This window comes from Theropithecus gelada, chromosome 17 (assembly GCF_003255815.1).
Source record: "Theropithecus gelada isolate Dixy chromosome 17, Tgel_1.0, whole genome shotgun sequence".
NCBI classification, from domain to species: Eukaryota; Metazoa; Chordata; class Mammalia; order Primates; family Cercopithecidae; genus Theropithecus; species Theropithecus gelada.
Genome location: NC_037685.1, coordinates 60,038,572 through 60,060,802, shown reverse-complemented (window position 1 = coordinate 60,060,802; position 22,231 = coordinate 60,038,572). Strand labels below are relative to the sequence as shown.

The following is a 22,231-nucleotide window of genomic DNA, read 5'->3' as shown; positions in this document are numbered from 1 at the left end:
TTACAGGTGTGAGCCACCATGCCCAGCCTCACTAATTTTTCATAATCGATAAGCTTTATCAGTGTTTTGATAAAATTTTAATCTTTACATGATAGCAATAAATTTTAATACATTTTAAAGCTGTAAATAATATTGAAGTAAAAACCTCAGAGAATAGCTGTTATAGAATACTTTCTGAAAGAATTTCATATTAAAAATAATATTTCAGCTGGCACGGTGGCTCACACCTGTAATCCCAGCACTTTGGGAGGCTGAGGTGGGCGGATGACCTGAGGTCAGGAGTTCGAGACCAGCCTGACCAACATGGAGAAACTCCGTCTCTACTAAAAATACAAAATTAGCCAGGTGTGGTGGCACAAACCTGTAATCCCAGCTACTTGGGAGGCTGAGGCAAGAGAATCGCTTGAACCCGGGAGGTGGAGGTTGCAGTGAGTGGAGATCGCGCCATTGCACTCCAGCCTGGGCAACAAGAGCGAAACTCCGTCTCAAATAAATAAATAAATAAATAAATAAATAAAAATAATATTTCAGTAATCAATTAAAAATCTAATGAGCCAGCCTGGCCAACATGGTGAAACTCCATCCCTACTAAAAATACAAAAATTATCCTGGCTAACATGGTGAAACCCTGTCTCTATTAAAAATACAAAAAATTAGCCGAGTATGGTGGCACGCACCTGTAGTCCCAGCTACTCAGGAGGTTGAGGCAGAATCATTTGAACCCAGAGGCGAGTTTGCACTACTGCAAACTCGTTTGCAGTGAGTCGAGATTGCACTACTGCATTCCAGCCTGGGTGACAGAGCGAGACTCCATCTCAAAAAAAAAAAAAAGAGTTAGCCACGCTTAGTGGCAGGCGCCTGTAATCCCAGCTACTCAGGAGACTGAGGCAGGAGAATCGCTTGAAACTGGGAGGTGGAGGCTGCAGCGAGCCGAGATCATGCCACTGCACTCCAGCCTGGGTGACAGAGCAAGACTCTGTCTCAAAAAAAAAAAAAAAAAAAAAAAAAAAAACCTAATGAGAAAGAAAACATTTCTTCAGATACAGTAAAATTTAAGCTCCACTGAGAAGACAAAAGTAGCTCTTTGGAAGAAATGTCACATAGTCAGCCTTCTGTATCCCTGGGTTCTGTATTCAAGGATTGGACCAACCATGGGTAGGAAATATTCAGGGGAAAAAAATGACAACACAACAATAAGAAGTAATACAAATTAAAAATACAGTGTAACAACTATTCGCAGACCACTTATACTGCATTAGGTATTATAAGTAATCTAGAGATAATTTAAAGTATACAGGAGGATGTGTATAAGATCTACACAAATACTATGTCATTCTGTATCAGGGAATTGAGCACCCAGGAATTTTGCTATATGTGGGAGTCCTGGAATCAATCCCCCTTGGATACTAAGCGGCAACTATACAAACAGTTCATCACCACTTTTTGAAAGCAACTGGAAGCAAGGAAGGAGAAATTAAAGGTGTTTGGGTATTGGGAGGTAACAAAGGAACATTGCCCTGACTGCCCAAAGAATTCTCCCCTTCACAGGCATTTTGTGGCCAAACTAAACAAAGTGTTATTCAAACCCATTCTAGGTCAGCAGGTTAAGTGAACAGAAGGATACAATAATACATTTACCTTCCAAGCAAACTACAATAAAGTTACTACATCAGCTTCCAGCTTCTTGTCTTTCATTCTTCCAACTGGACTCATCCCACCACCCTTTCTTCTCTTTATCACTCTTTTCTCTGTCTCTCCTTCACTGGTCCATGATACAAAATCAAAGTTCAGTTTTAAATATCTTTTCTATTTCTTCATTCTTTCATTTTAAACAATGAAACTGTTTTTCTCTTTTAAAAACGAATTCAGCTGATTTGTGCTGCCTCAACATGACTGCTCTGATCTAGATCTCAACTAGGAAGCAGTTTTGTGATACTTGTAAGGTTTCCTTTAGCCTGTGTCTGCAGGAAGAGTAATATCTCTTTTTTCTCGTGTTGGTTTCCTTATATAACAGCATAGTTTAGGCTGGACACAGTGGCTCACGCCTGTAAACCCAACACTTCAGAGGTCAAAGTGGGCGGATCACTTGAGGTCAAGAATTTGAGATCAGCCTGGCCAACTGGGTAAAACTCCATCTCTATTAAACATACAAAAGTTAGCCGGGCATGGTGGTGTGCGTCTGTAGTCCCAGCTACTAGGGAGACTGAGGTGGGAGGATGCTTGAACCCAGGAGGCGGAGGTTGCTGTGAGCAAAGATTGCACCACTGCCCTCCAGCCTGGGTGAAAGAGGGAGAATCCATCTCAAGAAAAAATAATAATAAATAATAATAATAATAATAAATATATATATAGTGTGTGAGGGGTAAAAACATTATTAAAATGTGCCATATTTAATCTCTATAAAACTGGTGGAGGTAAATTTAATCTCTATAAAATTGGTGGAGGTAATTTTGTGCCAAAGAGCCTCCATAAACATTAAACTAAATTTCTTTCTACAAATAAAATTAAAAGGTAAATGATTATAAAACATAATAAACGAAAAAGGCTAAAACACTCATGGATTCCTTATTTGAAAGAACAAAGAGAAGTCTCTACCTACCTATTTTTTTGATCTTCTGTTTGGAAAGTGGTTCTGTGATAATGTTTGAAAGATTTCTGATTTTTAAAAAGCCCACAAAACTGTTAGCTATTTTATTATTTTTAAAAAGCAGTTTACATGACTTACAACTATTTCTATAAATGTTTTCACATCTATTTCTCATAGAATAGTTAGGTATTAATATCCTTATTTTACAATTGGAGAAACAGTTTCATAAGTACATAGATTCACGAGTCTAAAAACAATGTGGCGCAAACAAAAAAAAGAAGTATGCTTTCTTTTCACTCAAATTCTCTTAGTAAAATATTAAATTCAATCAAAATAAGTTAACTTTGAGGATCAAAACAGCATATTGAAATCCAAATAATGTTTCATATAAGCCTATCATCTATGACTGTCAAATGTCTATAGATTAGATCAGCTTCCGTTATTTTAATGTAGCAATCCCCAACCTTTTTGGCACCAGGGACTGATTTTGCGGAAGACAATTTTTCCATGGACAAGGGGGTGGGGGTGAAGGGATATTTTTGGCATGATTCAAATGCATTACATTGATTGTGCACTTTATTTCTATTATTATCACATTGTAACATATAATGAAATAATTATACAACTTACCGTAATATAGAATCAATGGGAGCTTGTTTTCCTGCAACTAGGCAGTCCCATCTGGGCGTGATGGGAAACAGTGACAGATCATCAAGGACTAGATTCTCATAAGGAGCACACAACCTAGATCCTTGGCATGCACAGTTTACAACAGGGTTCATGTTCCTATGGAATCTAATGCTGCCGCTGATCTGACACAAGGAGGAGCTCAGATGGTAATGAGAGCAATGGGGAGTGGGTGTAAATACAGATGAAACTTCACTTACTTGCCCACTGCTCACCTCCTGCTGTGAGGCCTGGTTCCTAACACTGGTCTATGGCTCAAGGATTAGGGAACCCTGTTTTAGTGGACTCTGGCTTTCTCACTCATGAGGTCTTCATCTACTACTTATTTTTCTAGGGTAAATAAAATAATTTTTGAATACGGACGAAGTAATGAAGCTAAAAAAGGTACAATTTACATAACATGGAATCCTTCCCTCTCCTTCTCCATTCGTTCTCGCCCCCTTGACTCCTGTCCCTTCTCCCTGTCCTGGAACATTACTAATTGACTCTGATAAGAAATCTTTCTTTCTGGCCATGTTCTTCCTCTCTTGGTCTTCATATTCATGTCTCCTCTGGGGCCACCTCTTCCCAACTGTTTCATGACTCTTCTCTCACTTCATCACCAGAACTTTGGCAACTCTTTCCTCATCTATAATCATGGCTCTCTTTGGTCTGACTCTTCTACCTCCTTAGCAAAGAGCCATACTGCAGGCCCCTTATCACTATGTGTCACTCCACCATCCACAGATCTAGCTGTTAAATAACCACCTCATCTGAAATAAGGGTTTATCATTGATTTGCTTCCAGTAACTACTGAGGACATACCATCTACTTTTTCTAGCTTCTTACTAGAGGTTAAACTATCTATACCTAAAAACAAATGTCAACAGGCATCAACTCCAGCTAGTACAAGGTAAACCCATAAGCAAAACATGCCATAGAGTACTAAAGTAAGAGCATGGATATAATCTAATTTCTGATTAAACCAGATTAGTCTAAAACTAGAGTTATTAGTAAGGCAGAACTAGATAAATTTGAAGAGTTGAGAAGAGACTAGACTTCTCATCTAAGTGAGAAAATGAAATACTTTTCTGCATCACAATAAAAAGCTGCAGGAGGGGGTGGACCACCTCATTACTAAAAGGACCTGTTACAAGAGAGTACTAAAATGTCCTCTTTAATGCAAACATACCATTCCAGTCAAAGGTGCTGGAGTTGTGTCTGTATAGAAGTAAGTCGTTCCACCAACAGTTTCCTTTTGGATCACCTGACCAGAAGATGGAGTCTGAGAAACAGGATTATTAACAGATGTAGAGGCACTAGAAGGCACCATGTAAGTTGCTGGATTTGGAGTGTGACTTCTTCTTCTGGGAGCAGGAGAAGTATGTGGAGTAATCTTGGGGGAATGAAGAGGGGAAGACCCAGCAGACAACGACATTCCTGAGGAAGATGTAAAAATGTTTCTTAATGGAGCAATAATTGGTTTTAGAGAAAAAGTCTGGAAAATAAAATGCAAACATTCATTTGGAAGAAACATCATCTTTGGGATCTTAAGTGCACCAAGATGAAGGAAATAATTTTATCTTGTTTTGTTGTAGAAAAAGCTCTGACTAAAGCAAATGTAAAGTTTCTTTTTTCAAATGTAGTTATTCCCAAATATGTTAGCACATTTATTGTAAGAACAGTCTCCTCCATATCAAGGTTTACATCACAAACTTTAATAGCAAGAATGACCAAAAATTTAATAAATTAATGGAAGGGTGGGAAGTAACCGAATTGGGGCTCTTTATAAAATTAAGCCTTTTATAAAAGAAAAGCTTTTATAAAAAGCGTAATTCCTTTTTTATTAAGAATCATTAACAATACAAATAGCGCAGTCCCCAAACATATTACTGTATTAAAAATTCAAATTATCTATGAAGAGCTACTAGATTTCATTCAGCCAAGTATAATTAACAAAATTGTTTGAAAAAGCAAAAAAAAAAAAGTTGAAATACATAGCAGCTTAAGTGCCATATGTTTAATATCAAGCAGTCTGTTGTTCTGATGCCTTTTTGTCATTAACTCTAAACAGGCATATCCTGAAAATTTCTACAGATGTGTACTATTTAAAATTAGGCCAATTGATACCATTATGTTCTAGAGGAACCACCACAACCAATAAGAAACATTATGTGCAGAGCACCCTCTATCATTGGAGAAAGGGAAAGGACAATTGTCTTTACCCTTCAGGAGATTCCAAGCTAGCTGAGAAAAAAAGACCAGGTCACATGTAAAAGACATAAAATAACTTAAAAAAAAAACAAATATACACTAATGCACTACAACTACATGCATAAATGCTGATGAAATGCAAATTAATTAAAACCAGGTAGAGTTAATCAAAGGCTTAATGGAGTGATCAGTTCTGAGCAGACTGAAAAGGGTATTCAGAGCAACAGTTACTCTTCCTGAAAAAAAAAAAGAGCTTACCCAGGAACTGTTTTCTGGCTATTTGGTGAATGCCTAAAAACCTTCAACACTGAGGTAATATGCCACCTCACAATACAAGAAAAGGGTTACCAAAAAATGCCTCTAGTCACAAAATTATGATTACCAGGGATATGAGTTTCAATGTCTAATAATTCATAAGATACCAACATGTTTTCTGAAAACATGTAGGTGAACAAAAATAAGCAGAGAACTGAAGTAATACTTTTCTTTTCTCTGAATAGCCCTCTGTACTTTCTGAAGAGCCTCAACATAATTATTTCTGGTTTTCTGAGCAACTAAAGTAGGTAGGTGAGGTAAGTCGGGCTATAAACACCACAGGACATACATGCAAAGTCAACAGCAAAGCCAACACTCAAACTCAGCTCTACGAATTCCCAATCTAGTACTCCTACTACTATAACACAATGTCTACTGCATTGAGATTAAAATAGGATAGGAATTCTCAAGTTATGTCTCAAATGTGTGTAAAAGAAAATTAAACCCCAAACTCCTTAAAAAAAAACTATGAAGCCAAATTACTATATTGATATAAACCTTTTATTTTTAAAAAACTATTCCAGAGCTCTGTTTCTAACTCTATATTGTACATTTAATTAAAGGTTAATCCATACAGCAAAAATTATATTAGACTATTATCAATGGATAAAAACTTCCAACTTGTCTAAAATGAAATGCACTTTAGACAGCTTTTCCTAAAGCTAGTCTCTAAGACTTTCCAAACTAAAACTGGCCAAGTAACCAAAGATGAGTAAATTTGTTTACTATTATGACATTAAGTAACACAAAAGAACTACAATTCTTGAGCCAGGCACTAATCGAAGTGTTCCACATCCATCAGTCTACTTAATCCTCACAACCACCCTGTGAGGCAGATATAGCATATTTATTTCACAGAGGAGAAACTAACTTAAAAGATCAAAATAATTACTGTAAGGACAAATACAGGTAATTCAACAAAAGAATCAAGATTCAAACTCAGGTTGATTTAATTACAAACTCTGTGCTCTCAGCCAACATGCTATACAGTTGCCCAGTTCCTAAGTCTTGCACACTCAGAAAAACAGGAAATCAATTACATGTTTTACTAGCTTTAGTGTGACTACTGAAGCTATGTGTAGCATGGGCTGAAGGGAAAGATTCTGACATCAAAGTAGGTATGTAAGAGAGACTAAAAGTAGAATCTTTCTTTAAGGCTGAATACATGGAAAGAGATGACCATAAAAACAATCTAAGGTGAGTTAAGATAGAAATTCATGTACAGTAGAATTTACACTATAGGGTATCAAGAGTTCTCTTAAGAATTCTAAATTTTGTGAAGTTATTTTAATATAAAGCTGCAGAAATAAAATTTGAGTTCACCTCTGAGCTGAGGCTGACTGGAGTTACTCAAATACATTTAAAATGTAAGCTGAGTGCAGTGGTGTGGGCCTGTAGTCCCAGCTACCTGAGGGGGCTGAGGCAGGAGATTCGCTTGAGCCCAAGGGTTTGAGGCTACGTGAGCCATACAGCGCCCATGAACAGCCACTGTGCTCCAATCTGGGCAACATAGCAAGACCCTGTCTCTTTAAGGCGGGGTGGTGGGGAGAGGAAAACAAGAAAAAGAAAAGAGGCCGGGCGCGGTGGCTCAAGCCTGTAATCCCAGCACTTTGGGAGGCCGAGACGGGCGGATCACGAGGTCAGGAGATCGAGACCATCCTGGCTAACACGGTGAAACCCCGTCTCTACTAAAAATTACAAAAAACTAGCTGGGCGAGGTGGCGGGTGCCTGTAGTCCCAGCTACTCGGGAGGCTGAGGCAGGAGAATGGCGTGAACCCGGGAGGCGGAGCTTGCAGTGAGCCAAGATCCGGCCACTGCACTCCAGCCTGGGTGACAGAGCAAGACTCCGTCTCAAAAAAAAAAAAAAAGAAAGAAAAAGAAAAGAAAGAGCATTCAAAATAAAACACGTACAACAGTAAGTATCACCCCCCCATAAGGATAATAGGATATTTAAATTGCATAGGAAATTAAAAACTAAATTACTAAAATACCTAATCTAATCACAAAAGGCACAGCTTTTTGTCACCTGTATATTTTACAAGTGTGTTAAAGAACTGAGTAAAATATCTACACATCTGCTTGGAGAGAGGTATTCTGTATTTAGTATTATGAAGACAATACTAACAAGATGCTCATTCTTAAGTGCCTATATACAGTACTAAATTATAAACAGCAAGAAAGAATAGAATCACACTACAGGAACAAGTAGTTTAAAATAGGATGCTGAATTAAAATGAACAGATTCTGCTCAAATTAAGAAAATGTGACTGAAAGTTAAGAATTCTTAATTTAAAATGGCATCTTCCATTGCACATTATTTAATATTTAACCACAGGAATCTTATGCTAAAAGGGTTTGAGGAAACAATTTGATATAATAAAACTAAAGGTCTTATTTTAATAATGAGGTACATCAGACAAACCATAATAGAAGTTTCTTCTTCATTAGAAATTTCATGTTTCACACATATTCTCATGTAATTTCAATCTTTCCACATGCAGCAGGGAAAGGGCTACCAATGGTTATTGAAACACCCTGATATTAACTGACACTCAATCAACAGAATACCAAAGCAAATATAATAATACATAGAAGATCAGCATAAGAAACAACCTAGAAGAATGAAAATTTATATTTTAAATATTCTAAATTAAGAATATTTCACTTTTGTATTTCATTTTTTGTATTACTTCTTGTCATTTACTCTTGAAATGACATTCTGATGACATTAGTATAGAATAATTACACTATAACTTCTAAAGTGAATATGCAAACTGAGATATTTAAAAGTAATATATGATAAATTAACTGCTTTAGGGCATTTGAAAAATTATTCTCAAAAGTACCCAATTCAAATAAAAGTAAGGAACAATATAGGAATGTCCACTGGAGAAATTAACCGGAACTGACAAAATAAAGAAATGAGATAAAAAACTTCAAGGCTAATTTATAAAGGCAAAGCATCACTGTTTTTTTGGATGACACAATTCTATTTCTGGAAAACCTAAGACAAACAACATAAAAAACTCCTGAAAATAATTACAGAATTATTAGAGTAAATGATAGAAAATTAATACATACCAAATCAGCACCCTTCCTAAATACAACCAACCAGTCAGTACAATATTATTTCTGGAAAATGAGAGACTAAACTAACATGGACACTCTCCCTCAACCCCTACCAATGTTACGAATGCACAGAACTGTGAGATAAAACACAACACCCCAGCGTTTAAAATATACCTGATTTAAAAAAAAAAAAAAAAAAAAGGGCCAGTCACAGTGGCTCAGATGTATAATCCCAGCACTTTGGGAGGCCGAGGCGGGCAGACCACCTGAGGTCAGGAGTTCAAAACAGCCTGGCCAACATAGCGAACCCCATCTCTACTAAAAGTACAAAAATTAGCTGGGTGTGTTGATGTGCATCTGTAATCCCAGCTACTCAGAAGGCCGAGGCAGGAGAATCACTTGAACCTGGAAGGTGGAAGTTGCCGTGAGCCGAGATTGCACCATCATACTCCAGCCTGGGCAACAGAATAAAACTCTGTCTCAAAAAGTAAATAAATAAATAAATAATAAAAAATAAATTAAAACCCCCAAAGCAAGAAACTAAAGCAGAATCTGAAGTCAGGAGCTTATGTTGTGGAGTTTGGGGAATTATAAGCTAGGTCAGATACAGTCTCTACAGCTGAGTTTCTAAGGCCCACAAGGGTAGATGAAAAGTGGCCATGAGCCCATAGAATACAGAAAATGAAACTAAAACCCCTGTGTAAAACCAGGACTCTGGAAATGCAGTAAATATAGGACAAAACCATTTCTATCAGCTCATAGAACCAAAAGGGAAGCCTGTTTATGGAACAGCAATGGAGAAAAAAGGGGAAGGTTGGAGGACCGAGGTGATGTCTTAAGAGAAATGGAAACCACATGCCTGTTCTATGCATAAGTACAAGAGAGAAAATCCTCATGAGATTCCATGCTACAGAATCCCGACAAATCAACACAATACTCAACTTGCTTTGGAAAACCTCTTCAGACACCTTGCTGAAGCAAACACCAAACTATTTTGATGAATACTTTCACAAAATGACAACATGTAAGAACCTTCCCCAGAAAATAATCCCACTTAAAAGAACTCGTAAGAACCAACACGTACAACATACTTGAGAATTAACAACCCAAGAAGAAAGAGTCCACGTAACAGAACCATATAAAACAGATTATAAAATATAATTACTACTGAGGTGATTAAGAATATGAAAGAAGTGACAAACATCACAAAAGAATAAGGTGTTTGTTCTTCCAAAACAGAGCGCACTGGCTAAGAGTGAAAATATAAGCATTAAAATTAAAGGGAAAAAAACCATCAAAAGATGCATTAAATAGTAAAGTACATAAATCAAAGAGGGAAACAATAAATTAAAGTAGATAAATCAAAGAGGGAAACAATAAATAAAGATCTGAGGAAATTACCTAGAAATAAAACTTGGAAAATTACCTAGATACAAAATAATGAAAATGTAAATATCCAGGAGAAGAAGAATACTGGAGAAGCAACATTTGAAAAAAAAAAAAAAAAAAAAGATTTGTGATTTTCTAGAACTCAGCACATAACTCCTTTGCACATAACTCCTCATTCAAGAAGTCCTAAGTAAGAGTTCTCAGCAGAGGCTGGGTGTGGTAGCTGAGCCCTGTGATCCCAGCATTTTGGGAGGCTGAGGCAGGAGAATTGCTTGAGGCGAGGCATTAGAGGCCGGTCTGGGCAACATGGTGAAACCCCGTCTCTACAAAAAATATAAAAAATTAGGCCAGGTACGGTGGCTCACGCCTGTAATTCTAACACTTTGGGAGGCCGAGGCAGGTGGATCACCTGAGGTCAGGAGTTCGAGACCAGCCTGGCCAACATGGTGAACCCCCGTCTCAACTAAAAATATAAAAATTAGCCAAACATGGTGGCATATGTCTGTAATGCCAGCTACTTGGGAGGCTGAGGCAGGAGAATCACCTGAACCCGCAAGGCAGAGGTTGCAGTGAGCAGGGGTCACACCACTGTTCCAGCCTGGATGACAAGAGTGAAACTCCATCTCAAAAACTAAACTAAACTAAACTAGACTAGACTAGACTAGACTAGACTAAACTAAACTAAACTAAAATAAACTAAAATAAAATAAAAATAAACCAGACATGGTATGCCTCTGTAGTCCCAGCTACTCAAGAGGCTGAGGTGGAAGGATTGCTGGAGCCCAGGGAGGAAGAGGGTGAAGTGAGCTATGATTGTGCCACTGCACTCAGGCCTGGGTGACAGACAGATGCTGTTTAAAAAAAAAGTTCTGAGTAAAATAAGTCCTTTCTACCAATTACGCAAAAATGTAGCATGTGAAAGACAAAGAGAAAATCTTAAAAGCTACCAGAAAAGAGACAAATGATCTAACGAAAGAAAAATACGCTAACTGTATCAGCAACACTAAACAATGAAATTTTCAAAGGAGAAAAGATAACTGTCTACTTGAAATTTATATACAACCTACAAATGAAGAGAGAAAGACACGTTTAAGGTTTGTCACTCGCATCTCCATGGTGAAAGAACTATTAAACGATCACCTTCACTAAAAAGGAAATTCCCCCCTTAAAAGGCACGGAATGTCAGAATATGTGAGAAAATCTGAATAAGCACTAACAGTAAAAGAATAATAAAAGTCAAAGTATAACTAAAATTCTAGACAACTAAAACACTGAAGGGGGACAGGAAGGCTCAAAGTCACTAAAAATTCTTGTATTGGCCAGGCGCGGTGGCTCACGCCTGTAATGCCTGCACTTTGGCAGGCTAAGGCGGGTAGATCACTTGAGGTCAGGAGTTCGAGACCAGAATGGCCAACATGGTGAAACCCCATCTCTACTAAAAATACAAAAAATTAGCCAGGCGTGGTGGCAGGCACCTGTAGTCCCAGCTACTCGGGAGGCTGACGCAGGAGAATCATTTGAACCCAGGAGGCGAAGGTTCCGGTGAGCCGAGGTCACACCACTATACTCCAGCCTAGGCAACAGAGAGAGACTTCATCTCAAAAAAAATAAATAAAAATCTTGTATTAATATTTTTACTGCCCATCTCTTCAACAATTCCATACTTAAAGAATGAACAGTAAAAATCTAGTGGTGACCATGTGAAACAGAAACATAATATGTAATATCCAACACCTAATTTCATACCATACACAAAAATTACTTCAAAATGAGTCAAAAACCTAAATGTACAAAACACAACAAAAAAAAACATAGGTATAAACCATTGTGACTTTTAGTCGAGAAATGGTTGCTTAAGATATGACAAATACTGCCAGTGGAGCAGATGCAAGAAATAAATAACAAACAAATAAATAAATAAAAGATAGGACAAATAAAGCACAAGCAACCAAAAACATTTTTTTAATCAGGCTTCATCAAAATTTAAAACTTTTTGTAACTCATAGGAAACTATCAAGAAAGTGAAAAGGCAACTCACAAAATAGGAGAAAATATTTGCAAATCATATATTTAATAAAGGTCTAACATGTGATGGTCAGTTCAATAGATGTTGAAAAAATATTTGACAATATTTAACATCCCTTTATGATAAAAACTCACAACAAACTGGGTAAAAAAGAAACTTACATCAAAACAATAAAAGTTAATATATGACAAACCCACAGCTAACACCACATTGAATGAGAACAATTAAAAGCCCAGCACTTTGGGACGCCAAGACAGGAAGATCGTTTGACCTCAGGAATTTGAAACCAGCCTGAACAACATGGCAAAACTCCATCTCTACTAAAATTCAAAAAATTAGGGCATGGTGGTGTGCACCTGTAGTCCCAGCTACTCAGGAGGAGGCTCAGGTGGGAGGATTGCTTGAGCCCAGGAGGTGGAGGTTGCAGTGAGCCAAGATTGTACCACTGAACTCCAGTCTGAGTGACAGAGTGAGACCCCGTCTTAAAAAAAAAAAAAAAAAAAAAAAGCCTTTCCTCTAAGATCTGGAACAAGACAAGGATGCCCATTTTCATCACTTTTATTCAATATAGTACTGGAAGTCCTAGCCACAGCAATTAGGCAAGAGAAAAAAACAAAGGTAACCAGATTAGAAAGGAAAAATCTAAATCTAATCATCCTTGTTTGTAGACAACATGGTATTAGATTTAGAAACACCAAAAGACTCCACCCAAAAACTGTCAAAAGTGATAAACAAACTTAGTAAAAGTTTCAGGAAACCAACTTAAAAAAACCAGTATCATTTATATATGCCAACAGTGAACAACCTGAAGAAGAGATCAAGAAAGCAATCCCATTTACAATAGCTACAAAAAATATAAAATATCTAGGAATAAATTTAACCAAAGAAGTGAAAGATCCCTATAAGCAAAACTATAAAACACTGACGAAAGAAACTGAAGAGGACACAAAAAGAGTGAAAGATATGCCATGCTCATGAATTGGAAGAATTAATATTGTTAAAATGTTACTACTACCCAAAGCAATCGACAGATTCAACACAATCTATCAAAATATCAAGGACATTCTTTGCATAAATAGAAAAAACAATCCAAAATTCATATGAAACTACAAAAATCTTAACAGCCAAAGCATTCTGAGCAAAACTAACAAAGCACGAAACATCTACTACTTGCTTCAAAATATGTTACAAAGTCACAGTAACCGAAACAGTACGGTACCTGCATAAAAGCAGACACACACACCAATGGAACAGAACAGGGAACTTGAAATAAATTCACATATTTATAGGCAACTAATTTTCCAGAAAGGTGCTAAGAACACATATTGGGGAAAAGACAGTCTCTTCAATAAATGGTGTTTGGGAAACTGGATAACTACATGCAGAGAATGAAGTTATGTTCCTTTCTCTTACCATATGCAAAGGTCAAATCAAAATGGATTAAAGACTTAAATTTAAGGCTTGAAACTATTAGGATAAAAACACTGGGAAAACCCTTCAGGACATTAATCTGGGCAAAGATATTTTGGGTAAGATCTCAAAAGCATAGGCAACAAAAGCAAAAATAGACAAATGGGGCTATATTAGACTAAAAAGTATCTGCACAGCACAGGAAACAATCAACAAAGTGAAGACAATCTGCAGAATGAGAGAATATATATGCACACTATCCCTTCATCAGGAAATTAATGATTAGTATAAAGAACTCAAACATCTCAATAGCAAAAATAAATAAATAAATATATCCAAATAGTCTGATTTTAAAATAGGCAAAAGATCAGGACAGACATTTCTCAAAAAAAGACATACAAATGACCAAGTTATATGAAAAAAGTCCAGCATTATTAATCATCAGGGAAAAGGAAATCAAAACCACAATGAGATCATATTACCCCAGTTGAAGTGGCTTTTATCAAAAAGACAAAAATAATGAATACTGCTGAGGATATGGAGAAAGGAGAACATCGGTATACTATTGATGGGAATGAAAACGAGTACAGCTACTATGGAAAACAATATGCAGTTTCCTCAAAAAAACTAAAAACAGAACTGCCATATGATCCAGCAATCCCAATGCTGGGTTTATACAAAGAAAAGAAGTCAGCATGTAGAAGAGATATCTACATTCCCACGTTTATTGCAGGACTATTCACAATAGCCAAGATAGAGAGTCAACTGAAGTGTCCATTAATGGATGAATGAATAAAGAACATGTGATACATGCATACAACAAAATATTCTTCGGTCATAAAAAAAAAATGACATCCTGTCATTTTCAGCAATATAGATGGTACCGGAGATCATTATGTTAAGTGAAATAAGGCCAGGAACAGAAAAATAAACACTGCATGTTCTTGCTCATACGCAGGAGCTTAGACAGTAGATCTCATAGAGATAGAAAGTAAACTGGTGGTTACCAGAAGTTGGGAAGTATTGGTGGGTGGGGGACTGAAGAGGTTAGTTAACGGGTACAAAAATACGTTTAGAAGGAATAAGATTTAGGGTTCAATAGTATAGCAGGTGACTACAGTTAACAATTTGTTGTATAATTCAAAATAGCTAGAAGAAGTGAAATATTCCCAATACAAATGTTTGAGGTAATGGCTATCCCAATTTCTCTGATTTGATCATTGTATGCATGTATCAAAATAACACACATACCGGCAAATTATGTACAGCTATTATGTATCAATTGAAAAAAAAACAGGTCTAGTATGAAGAAGAATATAAAAACCACACAATGATTTAAAAGAATCAAACAAGTAAATTTAAAACAGGGCAAAGGATTTGAATAGACATTTCTTCCGAAGAACACATACAAATGACCGATAAGCACATGGAAAACTCCTCAAAATCTTTAGTCATTAGGGACACAGAAATCAAAACCCCAATAATACACTGTTTCATACACACTAGGATGGCTATAATCAATTGCTATGACCCTAGCAGTGGAATTGTGTTCCGAATTGTGTATTACCGAAGAGCACTAAAAACATAGGTTCGCACAAAAACTTGTACATGAATGCTCATAGTAGCATTATGCGTAATTACCAAAAAGTGGAAATAACCCAAATGTCTACCAATGGATAAGTGGTAAACAAAACATGATATATCTACATAATAGAACATTATTCACCAATAAAAAGGAAGGAAATACTGACATATACTACAACATGGATGAACCTTGAAAACATTAGCTCAAAGAGGCTAGACATAAAAAAGTCACATATTATATGATTCTATTTATATGAAATGTCCAGAATAGGCAAATCTATAAAACGTCAGAAAATAGATTAGTGGTTTTCAGGGAATGAAGAAAGAGAAAAATGAGAAGTGTCAGTTAACAGATACTAAGTTTCCTTTTGGGGCAATGAAAATGCTATGGAATTTGAATGGTAATGGTTTCATGATCTTTTGATATATTAAAACCTACTGAATTACATACTTTAAAAGGATTGATTTTATGGTATGTGAATTATATCTCAATTAAAAAATTAATATTCAAATCACTGCCTAGGGGTATGGTAGAGGGATCAAAAGGACCAAGAAAACTATTAACCAAATGTGAGAGGGGTGTTGGTGGGACAATGAAATACAATGTTTAAAAAAAAAAAAAGGAACCCATTTACATTTACTAGCAGCAACAAAAAAGATAAAATCTGTAGATACAAACAACTAGAACTGTGTAAGACCCCTATGAAGAAAACACAAAAACCTACTGACAGAAATAACGGATTACTTAAACAAACGGGAATAAACACCCATACTTATTTGTTATAAAGATGTCACTTCTACCCTAAAATAATCTAAAATTATGATGCTAGCTCAATAAAAATACCAACAGGATTTAAAAATATTAGCCAAGCTGGCCGGGCTCACGCCTGTAATCCCAGCACTTTGGGAGGCTGAGGTGGGCGGATCATGAGGTCAGGAGTTCAAGACCAGTCTCACCAACATGGTGAAACCCTGTCTCAACTAAAAATGCAAAAATTAGCCGGGTGTGGTGGCACGTGCCTGTAATCCCAGCTACTAAGGAGGCTGAAGCAGGAGAATCGCTTGAACCCGGGAGGCGGACATTGCAGTGAGCCAAGATAGCGCCATTGCACTCTAGCCTGGGCGACAGAGTGAGACTCCATCTCAAAAATAAAATAAAATAAAATAAATAAAATAAAATAAAAATATTAGCCAAGCTAATTATATCTATGTGGGAGGAAAAAAGCATCAAGAATAGCCAGGAAAAAAAAATTACTGAAGAAAAGAAAAACAATTAAGGATGAAATTGAAGAAAATTTAAAAGAAAAAAACAAAAGATAAAAAATTAAGAAGAAAAAAGTGGGCCATAACACCATTAGACACTGAAAAATGATCAAACCTACAGTAACGAAGATAGATGTTTGATAGAGGCTCATATGAACAGTGCAAAAGAACAGGACACCAAAACCGATCTCAAATATATATATATAAATATATATATAAATGTATATAAAAATATATATATATATAAAATAAGTATAACATAAAGGCTGTACCTCAGACTTCAAGGGAGGAGATGACCTGTCCAATAATCAGATGTAACAACTTGCTATCACTAAACAATGAAGTGAATAAACAAACAAATGGTTATATAGATAAAATCAAAAAAGTGAATTTCCCTTTCATTCATTACACCCACATAAATTTTACATGAATATTCAGATTAAATATTTAAGAGTTTAAAATAAAAGAACTATTTTTAAAAATATGCTGTTACGAAGAAACAAAATTCAAAGGTCAAAAAATAAAATGTTCATCAATTTAACTTCTTCAAGAGACAAAAATTGACAAAAATTGCTGCAGAACAAAAAAAGATATCTGCAACACTTAATAAAGGGCTAGTCTGTTTAACATATAGTTCTTAAAATCATAAACAGAAAGTAAGCAGTGAAAAATGAACAAGTTATACAACTAGCCAGTTGGCAGAAAAGAAAAATACCTCAAACATAAAAAGATGCTCACGTCTGGTGCTAATTAAAAAGATGCATCTTTTCCAAAAGATTTCATGTTTTAAAGAAAGAATTACGCTGGGCGCGGTAGCTCACGCCTGTAATCCCAGCACTTTGGGAGGCCAAGGCGGACAGATCACGAGGTCAGGAGTCCGAGACCAGCCTGACCAACATGGTGAAATCCCGTCCCTACTAAAAATACAAAAGTTAGCTGGGCATGGTGGCACGCACCTGTGATCCCAGCCAGTCAGGAGGCTGAGGCAGGAGAATCGCTGGAATCTGGGAGGCGGAGTTTACAGTGAGCCGAGATCGCACCACTGCACTCCAGCCTGGGTGACAGCAAAACTCTGTCTCAAAAAAAAAAAAAAAGAACCAAGAACTAAAGAGATACAAATGAAAAGTGGCTCACTGTTGGCCTCTTCTCAGACTGGCATAGATAAAAATAAGTTTAATTAGACCATTATTAAAAGGGTATGTGGAATATAAACACTGTCGTAGACTTCTGGTATCTTTTTAAGTCAATGTAGCAACACCTACCCATTAAAACATTTTCATTATGATAATGGTAAATAATTCAAAGTGTAAGTAATTCAAACGAAGACAGACACAAATGAAAAATAAAAACTGAATTCCATAAAAGTGAAAATTCTTGTCTCGCTTATGTTTTTGGCCTATAAGAGTCACTGAATAAAGGCCTCATGAATTAGTGTCAAGGTTTTAAATCCATTCCAGTAAAATCTGGAGGAAACATTTGCTTCAACCAGAAAAGTTAAAAAGTGTATACAAATCAAGCGCGTCTGAGATTCCAGAGTGAAGATCATCCTAAACAGGGAAATATTAAAAACATTCTTTGTAAAATCAGTAACAAGACAAAAATATCAACTATGAGCACTTCTCTATAACATTATACTAAAGGCCCTAGCCAACACAAGATAGCTGGAAAAAAGGCTGGAAGGGAAGAAATAAACCTATTATTGTTTGCCATCGTCCAAATACAAGAATCTATAAAATACACGCAATAAAAGTTTATCAGGGTGACCAAATACAAAAGTGTATCACATATCTAAACACCAGAAATAATCCATTTAAAAGATTCTTTTAAAGACACCAATTATGATACCAGTGAGTACTACAAAGCATCCTGTATAAAGATACAAAATAAATCTAACAAAATATGTATAAGACCTAAACATGAGTAATTACAAAACTTTGTGGAAAGACATTAAAGACAACCTGGAAACAGCTGGAGAGGGAGAACCCCTCCGTGTTCAGAGACTGAAAGACAATATTGTAATGAGGATTCTTTTCAAATTCTCTAAAGATTAATACAGCTTCTCTGAAGACACCATGATGCTTCATGTACCCACACATCAAAAAAGCTTCTCCCTTCTCTCATACATCATCAACAACTGTACTTGCCAACACCAAATACTCTAAACCTCAACCGCACAGTAAATTCTAGTTCAACCTTCTGAAATATCTTCTTACTTGATGAAGATTTTCTTGACACCCATATCTAAAAATTATTCCCATCACTTTGTTCTTCTTTTTGCTGCAAATACCACATGTGATTCAGCTGTTCTATGGGGAAGAACTGTGCCTTAATCCTCTCTGTATTCCCATCTACACATGTAAATGGCAAACTGTGTAGATGGGAAATTATTCAAAATATAATTTTGTTGAAAAGAAATGGATATAGAGGTGAAGATCTCCTCTTTCCTTGGTACCAACAACCAAGATGCTAAATACAGCAATAGCTATCATTATCAAATTGTCTGGAATAACAAAGGCCATCATGGAAGTACTCAGTATAACAAAAAGCTGGGGGCAGAGGAAAAGTAAATGATCATGCTATCAAGCAGCGTGTATGTCAGTCAATAAAAACAAACATGAAACAACCCACTAGACACTATGAGAGAAACAGAGGAATGTAAAGGCATCTGGGGTGAAGGACATTCTTCTGACAGTCTTATTACTCTAATATGTGTTACTTTTTCTAGGTCAATGCAATCTGAGTAAACCTAGGTTACACAAATAGTTTTAATGAAGTTCCAATAACCAAACTAAATCTTCAATAATAAATTGTCATGTCTAACTACATTGAAGATAATGATTCAGATTAGAAATAAAACATATGTCATCTTGAACAGATAGATGACTTGAGAACATGGGAAGCATTATCTTCTTAATAACAAGGCCAATATCTGGGGCTTCTGCCATGAGAAAAATCATACTAAGGAACTTATACAATCATAATCAAAATACAAAAAAATGCACTACTACAAATACTTCTTTATTCATTTTTAACCAAATTCCCCAAATCACCCCCCCCAAAATTAAAGAATACATAGTTATAGCCCAAAACAGATACTATGTTTATATCCCCAAATTCTGAGTCCTAAACATGTTAAGAATTAATAAAGTCTCTTCTTTGACTTTCCTGATGATTCAAAGAGTAGAAATAAATTATCCAAAGTTGAGTTCAACGAAGCCTCCCTCACAACCCCCACCCCTGCCACCAACACTTGTTATTTCAGTGCTTCAGAGACAAGCTTTGTTCCTTACACCATTTCTATCACTGGCTCTTCTAAGCAGCAGAAGAAACTGAGTTTAAGGAAGGTATTTCAGCAGAATTACTATTGCAATTAAAGTTTGAATGTCATAGCGTTATTTGCAATTGAGGCTAAGAACCTAGTCAAAAAAATTCCCAAGCTCTAGATGACTAGAGCCAACAGGGCTCACTGAAGCCTCCACTTTCCAGGCTCAAGCAATTATACACTGTCTCAGCCTCCCTAGTAGCTTGGATCACCAGCACATGCCACTACCCTTGGCTCATCTGTGTATTTTTTGTAGAGACAGGGTCTCAACATGTTGCCTAGGTTGGTCTCGAACTCTGGACTCAAGCAACCTTGTCGCCTCGGCCCCCTGCAAAGTGTTGGGATAACAGGCATGGGCCACCACACCCAGCCAAAAAGGAAATTTAAAAGTGGACACAAATAAAGATGTGACTCGGATAAACAAGCCATAGGCATATGTATGTTTTAAACGTGGCTCTCATTCCAGAATAGAGTGTACAATATAAAACCAACCACTTCACCATCAGAAAATCAATAGAATCAGAAAGTAAACACTAAAATAATACTAGCCTTTACTTCTTTCCTCAAAATAATTTCATTTTTTCAATCAAATTCAACCTTGCAGAGAATATCAAATCTGGCAAAAAATGTTCTTAATCAAAAGTATCAAGCTTAACAAGGTAATAAAAATCATGCAGCTAATGGAGCGAAAGTTGAATTTTCTGCAAACTCATTTGTCTACAGCCCAATTTTCTAAACTCTGCCATGATGGATGACTATTTGTACTTCCGGCCTAATCAATCAAAGATATTCAAATAATCTACTCAAATACCGGCTAGGTAATACTATTATTACGCCTTTTCAATCATACCAACTTTCAAATGATTAAAATAAAATTTATACATTTATAATCTTTTAATGCTTAAATAACAAAATTGTGTGTTACTACACAGACACAGCTTCGGGATTTCCTATGTTATCCCACAACATATTTTATCTTCAAAATGACAATCCACTGTATCCCTGCATAATTATGGCACAGAAAATTAGGGTATGAAGATTTTTATTCTGTAGCTTAAATCCCTCAGGTTTCAGATTAAAAATCCATATAATTAAACATTATAATAAATCTTATTTCCTCAAAGATTGATTTTTAAAAGTCTGTGAAGTTTTAGGGTAAAAATTAATATCTTATTAATAAAATAGTTATCTAAAAAGCATGTCAGCCATAAGCCAAAATATATTCACTAAACTAGTAAAATATTTAATATTCAAATTAACTTCCATAAATCTTAAAAATTCTAAGCCACAAATGCATACTACCTTTGCAAAGACTAAATAATCCAAGTGTCAAAAGGTTTACTTGAGAGAAATGTTTATAATCTCATATATTAAAAAAAACAAAAACTTGGATTCATAAGCAGACTGCAAAGCTTCTATGCTGACCTCTCAGTACATACAATTTCGTGCTGGCAAAAAAAGCAGTAAAATTTCTCCACTTTAAAGAATTGTTCAACGAAGTTTGACAATAAAATGAAAACGAAGTCAGTAAGAATACTGATGTTAATTGCCAGAACTGATTCCTTCACAAACCCTGTTTTCACAACAGCAACCCCTTATGATTAGGGGAGTTAAAAGTTGCTGAACTCAACAATCCCTTCAGTTAAACAAACAGACCCCTCATAGAGCTGTCCAACGCTGCCCAAACTATCCATCCTTTAGTCGAATCAGTCAGTTTCATGAATTGTAGGATTTATCTTCAAGTCCAGTGCTGACTCAGAGGGTAGCTTGTTCCCTAGAGAAAACAACCAACAAAAATCAGAACAGCTACTGCTCATAAGCTCTTTCAACACCCAAGTAGAAAGGACAAACTTGGGTTCAACTTCCTTTCAACTACAGAAGTAGCCAATGAATCGAAGGCATCTATATGTCACGGGCAGTTCTTGATTAAAGCTTTCACTCAGTTACAGTGAGACTGTCAAATAGCTAACAAAGTTTTCAGGAAAAGCTATAGCACAAACCATATGGCTTCTCACTGGGAAGAAATATGAAGGGAACATAAATGGAAAGTATTGCAAGGGCCAAAGCTATTTTTGTTTTGTTGTATTTTATCTTTGAAAAGGTGGTTACTTTCCTAGTGTGTGTGGGGGGATTGGGGGGGAATTAAAAGTCTCCACCCAGAAGCAGTTCGGATGTCTAGAGTAGCTTTGCTTAAGGGCATACATAATCAACTAGTGAAGTGTTACATAATTCCTTAAATTCAAGGTTCTGATTCACTTGTTAAATAAAATATTCTCAATCAAAAGATTAAAAAGAGGAACATGTTCTGTTTCAAGACCTGAAATAGTGACTTGCCTTCCTTATTATGTCTAAAACCAAAAAAAAAAAATCAACATGCATAGCCTT

General features: G+C 36.1%; 1 protein-coding gene across 1 annotated transcript in view; it reads right to left on the bottom strand.

Annotated features, from left to right (window-relative positions):
• PAN3 (poly(A) specific ribonuclease subunit PAN3) overlaps positions 1–22,231 on the bottom strand; it is a 162,058-nt gene that overhangs the window by 41,249 nt on the left and 98,578 nt on the right. Inside the window, exon 7 of the mRNA XM_025364660.1 lies at positions 4,446–4,693. Within this exon, the coding sequence (XP_025220445.1) occupies positions 4,446–4,693 (248 nt within the window). The remainder of the gene's footprint in view (positions 1–4,445; positions 4,694–22,231) is intronic.